Source organism: Lepidothrix coronata, unplaced genomic scaffold (assembly GCF_001604755.1).
Source record: "Lepidothrix coronata isolate B3197 unplaced genomic scaffold, Lepidothrix_coronata-1.0 Scaffold337, whole genome shotgun sequence".
Classification (NCBI taxonomy): domain Eukaryota; kingdom Metazoa; phylum Chordata; class Aves; order Passeriformes; family Pipridae; genus Lepidothrix; species Lepidothrix coronata.
In genome coordinates this window covers 264,879-271,643 of record NW_016690517.1, presented here as the reverse complement: position 1 = coordinate 271,643, position 6,765 = coordinate 264,879, and the positions used below count along the sequence as shown (strand labels likewise).

General features: G+C 54.2%; 1 protein-coding gene across 1 annotated transcript in view; it reads right to left on the bottom strand.

Annotated features, from left to right (window-relative positions):
* Positions 1–3,453: 3,453 nt before the first annotated feature.
* NTN1 (netrin 1) overlaps positions 3,454–6,765 on the bottom strand; it is a 98,257-nt gene continuing 94,945 nt past the window's right edge. Inside the window, exon 6 of the mRNA XM_017838403.1 lies at positions 3,454–3,895. Within this exon, the coding sequence (XP_017693892.1) occupies positions 3,567–3,895 (329 nt within the window). The 3' untranslated portion in view covers positions 3,454–3,566. The remainder of the gene's footprint in view (positions 3,896–6,765) is intronic.

Below are 6,765 nucleotides of genomic sequence, written 5' to 3'. Positions count from 1 at the left end.
TCAAGGGGACAATGGCAGACCCAGGGAGGCAGAGGGGACACTTCCCCATCCCTTGCCAGCCTGAGGGGTGGGAGGAAGCAGAGATCCATGCAGATTTTTACAGTTTACAAGAGTTTATTCAACTGGTTTCTGACTTTAGTTCTACCGAGTGGGTGCTGAACAGTTACAAGCTCCTTCAGGTAAATTACAGCCAATCTAACAAACAAACAAACAAAGAGGGGGAAAAAAATAAAAACGAAAGAAAAAAAATAAAAAGGACAACTGGGAAAAACAATAAGAAAATCCACAACTTTTTCACGTGTCATTAAATATATTCATATATAATAACCATAATATATTAGTATGCATTGTAAAGAAACATCGCCCAAAGCAGTCTGCCATGGTCATAACTAAACAACATTTACAGTTCAAGATATTAACAGAAATAATAAAAAAAAAAAAAATCGACAAAAACAGTTGAACCCCAAAACAACACAGGTTTTGTGAGGGGACGAGGGGGGTGTGCGGGGAGAGGGCACGGACACGACGAGACGAACAGAAACGAGACGAAGCGACTTTGTCGGGTGCTACCGTCAGTGATGATTGTTTTGGCATTTCAGCTGCTCTCCAAAGCCCTGCTGGAGGCACCACAGCCCCTTCCCTGGTCACCCCCACTGCCCTCCCGGCCCCCTGTCCTGTCCCCAGGGCTGTGGGGGGTGTTTGGGTTCTTTGCTGGTCGTGGTGCAGTTGGTTCCCCTCAGAGCTGCACCCCCGGCCGTGCAGGGCATGTTTAGGGGGGCATCTTGTCCCTCTTTGGGTGACTGGACAGAGGTGTCCCCCTAGGAGATGTCCTGGAGCAGGGGGTGGCTGCAGGGAAGTGCTGCGTCCCTGGGCACCCCGAAAATGGGTGTGGGGGAGGCTGTGTGCCAGTTCCACCAGCAGCTCCTGCGGGTCAGGGTTACTGGGAGCGCATGAGGGGCACTGGGGGACTGTGCATGGAGTGAAGGGGTTTCCCTGGTCTGGTTGGAAATGCAAAACTCCAACAGGGATGATGGGACAGTGTCCTGGTGGGACAGGGATGGGGACTTCACCCCCGTGGGATCTGAGCTGCTCCATGTCCTGTGCGAACTCCTTTCCTTCAGATTTCCCAGGTTGTGTCGGTGCCTGGAGGGGTCTGGCCATGGCATGGAGTGGGTGGTGGTTCTTCTGCAGCCTCTGAGACCAGTGGGAGTGGGGAAGGGGCTGGGTGGTGTCCCTGGGTCAAGGCTGTGCTGGGGAGGGTGGCTGTGCTTGACAAGGCTGGAAAATGGGAGTCCAGGTGTGCTCAGTGGGCAGTTCCCAAGTCCTCATGTCCCCTGGCCTTGCCTTCCTGCACTCCAAGTGAACTGGCTTTGGGTTGGATCCCGTTGGTTTTAGGCCATTTGAAGGTCTCCTGTGGTTCAAGACATCCCAAATAACCAAGGACATGCTGTCTCCAGCTGGTGGGGTGTCCCTGGCATCAGCTGATGTTGGCTGCAGGAGAGCATCCAACCCCCACTTGGGGGCTTTAAGTCTCCATTTAGACACTTGAGGTCAGATTTTTGTTCCTCAAAACTTGGTGGCTTGGGTTCCCTGGGTTGCAAAACTGTCACCTCTCCTTGAGCTCTGAGATGAGAAAAACCAAGTCCACTCTGGGAAAGGCGAGAAAACACAGACTGGAGGGGGATTTGCTTGATGTCCAGGGTGGGATTTTTCTCCTAATACCCAGACTAATTTTGGAGGGCCTTGTGGTGGCAGGGGGAGGCTCAGCAGAGCTTGCTCCCTCCGGGTGGTGTCTCCAGCAGCCCAGTGCTGGCTGGAGCTTCCCTGGGAGCCTCCACTTTGCACCTATTTACATGGCTGCCTCGCTTTATGGTGGTTTATGTCATTATATAAATATTGTCAATTGCTATAAAACAAGGCAAAACCACTGGAAAATGTCATAAAATAGATGTTTCCAAGTTTCCTAAAAGGAAAAATATCAGGGAGGTTTTGCTTTTCATAGCGACTAATGTTTGCTTCTCCTCCAGGTACCCGTCCTGCCCTCCCTGCCTTTCCTGTCTCCCTGGATGAGGTGAACTCAGATATCCCCATTCCTCACGGGCTGGTGTGGCAGGGGAGCAGCCTGGCATGGGGGTGCAGTACCTGGGTGACAGCTCAACAGCCAGTCCTGCCCTCAGGATGCAGGTTGGAGGTGAGGCAGCCCCTACCTGGCTTAGTTGTGTTTGTGATTTGAAACTGGGAAATTTAAATTGGGAAATTTAAATTGGGAAATTTAAATTCGGAGTTTTCACCCCCAGCAGAAGGAGGAGAACAGTTTGAGGGGCTCCAGGTGGGTTACACCTTGTTCATCCAGTCCCTTCCCTCGGGCAGGTCTCTGCCCTGCACAGGCTCCACCTCAGCCAAGCCTTAGAGCTCTACCCTGACCCCACAGGGACAGTCCCTGGCACTCACTGTCCCACCTCCTTTGTCTCCAAGGAAGTGGCCACCTTATGCGGGGATGCCAGGGAGCTACAGCTCCAGAGGGAGTGAGGGCAGAGCTGGTGTGGATTTGGGAGAGCTGCCTGAGTTCGGGAGTGAAACCAGTGGCCAGCCAGGACCTGGGTGTCATCTGCACAGATTTTCTGTCATCTGAGGGTTCATGGTCTGCTGACAGCACCAGAGAGGACCGAGCCCATGAAGGAGATCTCAGGGGTGGCCACAGTGGAGACTCAGGGATCTTCTGGAGCACTTCTGGGACTGGATGCCAGTTTTTGGCCGAGTCTGGGTGTTTCCTTGGGGAACCTGGTTATTAATTCCTTGACTGGGAATCGGTGGCTGGGAGGGCACCCCGTGGGCTCACGTTCCTTCAGTGTGGTGGGGACAGCACTTCTCAGGGCGTGGGGGCTGGAGTGAGGAGTCGCTCCCCGAGTTATGCACATGGGGAAGTTGCCCACCAACAAGGTCCCCTCTTGGCTGTGCCTAAACTGGGCTCAGAGCATCATCACGGCTGGAGACCTCCCCAGGGACCACACAGCAGTGGTGGTTACGGCTCTGGGGTACCCAAGTCTTCGATAACCCGTCAGTCGATCTCGGATCTGTCCTCGGCGAAAAGTCTCTGTTTAGTTTCCTCTACAATAACTGTCTTGGTCAACCTAAGCTGCGAATACGTATTTTGGGGATGGGGAGTTAATTTCCAGCGTTGCTGTTGATTAGTTTCTTACAGGTCTGATGTTCCCATGCCGTGCTTTGGAAGCAGCAGATGTTGGCAGCTGGAAGGCAGTTTGGTGTCTCTGAGTTCTTCGGCAATGGGGGGCAGGAAGAAGCGTGGGGAGGCACTGGGTGCCTCACCCACACTCCTCTTGGTTTGTGTCCATGTGCACGGTTGTTTTTGTTGGGTTTAAGTTTTGTTTTCCCCCGGAACACGAGGCGCAATCCCGACAGCCCCACGGCCGCGATCCCCCTCCCGTCCCCCCAGCCCTCCCCGGCGGCGCGTCCCCGTCGCCGGTCCCTGCCCGCCCCAGCTCTACACAAAGCAGCATGCACAGTCAGTCTCTCCCTCCCGCGCCCTCCGTGGCCTTCTCCTCCTTTTAGGCTTTCTTACACTTCCCCTTCTTCTCCCGCTGCTGGAACTTCCTGAGCCGCCGGGCCCACGTATCCCGCCACTGGATCACCAGGCTGGTTTTGTCCGCAATGATGCCGCTCTGGTCGGGAGAGTCCTCGTTGTTGCCCAGCAGCAAATACTTCTTCATGGGCTTGATTTTGGGGCACTTGCACGCTATGTCCTTGGAGTGGATCCACAGGGTCTGGTCTCCGCGCCGTATCCGGTTGCTCCCTTGTTTGTAGACGGAGATGATGTTGACCGTGAACTTCCACCAGTCGGCATTTTTTTCCGCTTTCAGGATGTGGATCTGAACAGCTGGAAAAAAAACAACACACGAGGCAAGAGAGGAAAAGATGTTACCGTCTGAGCTGGTGAGAAGAAAATGAATTTCAAGTTTTACCTGAATGGGCTGTGTGAGGAAGAAGGGTTTTATCTCCGGAGCCCAGGCTGGGGGTGGCAGCGGACAAGGGTGGTGGGTGCCCCAAAACTGACCCTGTCCCCAGGCCACCCACCACAAGCAAGAGTTCTGGCATCTGAGGGTCTCAGCAAAGGTTCTAAGGCCACCACAGACTTGGGAGATGCTCTCCAGCTCTGCTGCCACACACAGCCCTTGGTTCCCAGGGAGAATGGATGTGGTAACCCAAGGCCCACGGGGGCTGCAGGAGTGGCTGTAACAGCAAGAACCAGGGCATTCCTTGTGCTGGCAGCCCTGGGAATGACACAGGGCTACCCAGAGCAGTGGCAGGGAGCAGGTTGCTTGTCCTCCTCTGTGTCCTAGGGAGGACCAGCATCTCCCAGGGCGTGGTTGTGAAACAAGCACAGACAGAGCAGCTCCTGGGGATGTTGGTGCAGCAACATCTGCCCCAGCACCTGTGAACTCTTAAAGTGATCAGAAAATCTTAAAAAAAACGGGTGGATTTGTGTACACTGGACCTGTCTTTTCCCTTGAAGCCACAAGCACAGAGAGAATTCAAACCCTGGGACAGCTGGTGCCTCCAGCCTCGGGGGTGGCCCGAGCACAGGGCAGAGCCCCATGCACGAGGTGTTGTAGGGGGCAGGACAGGGAACTGCCTGTTCCCAAACAGTGCTAAAGCCCCAGGCTGCAGTCCCAGGACATGGGATGAATATTCTTTCCAATCCACATGTCCAGAGAGCAGCTCATGCTTCAGCCAAAGGAACCCTCCAGCCCCTCTGCTCTCCTTCCCTCACTGGATGGGCAACTTGGTGCTTCTGCACCAGGACCCTCAGGCAGCCCCAGGTTTTAAGAGAAGATGAGCCCCAGTCTGGAGCAAAACACTGGGACTGCTCCTTATCTCCAAGCACTTGGAATCTGGAGGTAGGAAAGACCCGTGTGGGGCTCCAGCACATCTGCTCAGGGGCAGTGCAAGGAGGGAGCTCCTCATGAGACCCCGGCCTTGGACCAGGACACTGAGCAGGTTCAGACCTTTGCAGGGATTTGGAAACGAGGAAGATCCCTGGTCAGGTGTTTCCAGGAGATGTTCCTCAGTCAAGGTTGTCCATGTCTTGCTGTGGAAAAAGCCATTGCTGGAAAAAGCACAGAAAAAGGACGGAGGGTGGGGCTCAGTGATCACAAGGAGAGGTCAGTGGCAGTGTCCAACTTTACTTCTGGCTCTGGCAGTCACTGGAGCATCTCTGCAGGTGCTGAATAGCAGCCTTGGGCTTCAAGGGGATAACTCAGTGTGCAGCAGCCTGGCAGAGAACCGGGAGATCACAAACCCCCGAAGGAGGACTGACATGGGAGCACAGCTGTGATCCATAAGCAAGGTGATGATGCTTTCCAAGCCTGTGGCTGATGCTGTGTAACCTCCCCTGTTGCCCTGTGGGCTGAGAAAGCCTGGGGAGGGCTCAGCCCTCCAGCACTGCACCTCCTGCTCTTTCCTGAAACACGGTTCCTACGTGACATTATCCCTGCAGCCACCAGCAGCTGGGCAGGAGTGGTGGCCCAGGGTCCCAGCAGGGACAGAGAGGAGAGCTGGCTCAGCCACAACTGGGGTGGGAGAGGGCTCTCTACAAGGTTGTCCACAAAGGTGCCAAAGGTGCTGGACACCTGGATGCTCAAAGGGAGGGCTCTGCTCACGAGTGAGTTCAGAAGTCCCTGCAGCCACCATGGTTTTGTCCTGCAGCCCAGGTGGCCCCAATGGTGACTTCTGCCAGCCTTCCTCCTCCTCTTCCTCCTCCTCCTTGGACACCTCGCCCGTGCTGGACCACATCCATGTCTCCTGGCCATCCCTACAGGTGCTGCTGTGCCCTCCTCAGGTGACATCCTTGGCTTTAACCCTGACTTGGGTTTAAATCAAAGGGAAGGAAAGAGACCCACATGGGAAAGGGAGCGTTTGGCCCCCACAGCACGGTGAGGAAGAGGAGATACAAGCTCCTGCTGCACCAGTGAGCTTCCTCCTGACAGCAGTTCCTCACAGTGCAGGGGTGGCAGATAAGGATGGGAGCTGCAGTCAGCTGGGACTGCATCCTCCAGGGAGTCTGAACACATTTCTCCTCACCAAAAGTCAGCTTCCAGGAAAATATCCTCACCAGGCAGTGAATACCCAGCCCTCCTAGGGTTGCTGACTGTTGCTGACTGTCCCCACCAGCAGAGACAGAGGCAAAATCCCGGGTGGTGACGCCAGCCCTGGCTGGGAGAGCAGGCAGGGGCTCTGTGCAGGCTGGTGCAGCCCAACTATAAAGTGCTTTTTGACTAAATCTTTGAGCTTTTCCCTTTTTCCCACTCTTCCCCCGTGCCCTGGGAGCTATAACCCCCTACCCATCCACCTGCCTGTCTCAGCTGTCTGGCCAGGCCCAAGCAGGGCCAATCCTGCTTCTATAAATTAACAGCAGGAGAAGAAACCCCCCAAAAAAACCAGGCAAAACTCTCTCATTTGCCTTTTAACAACCCAATTTCCCCCCACCGGGTTAGAGGTGGAGGAGAATCACCCCCTCTATAAAAACACACCATGCCAACTGATCCCAGGCCCTGGGAGGAAGCAGAGCTCTGCAGCCCAGCACAGCTTTTTAACACGTTGCAAAATATATGGGGTATTTTTTTTCAGAGCATGTCATGGAGGCCAGATGCTTTCATTAAAAAAAAAAAAAAAAAAAAAAAAAAAAAAAAAAAGGAAAAGAAAAAAAAAAGAAAAAAAAAAGGAAAAAAAACAACCCTAAGCTCTGAC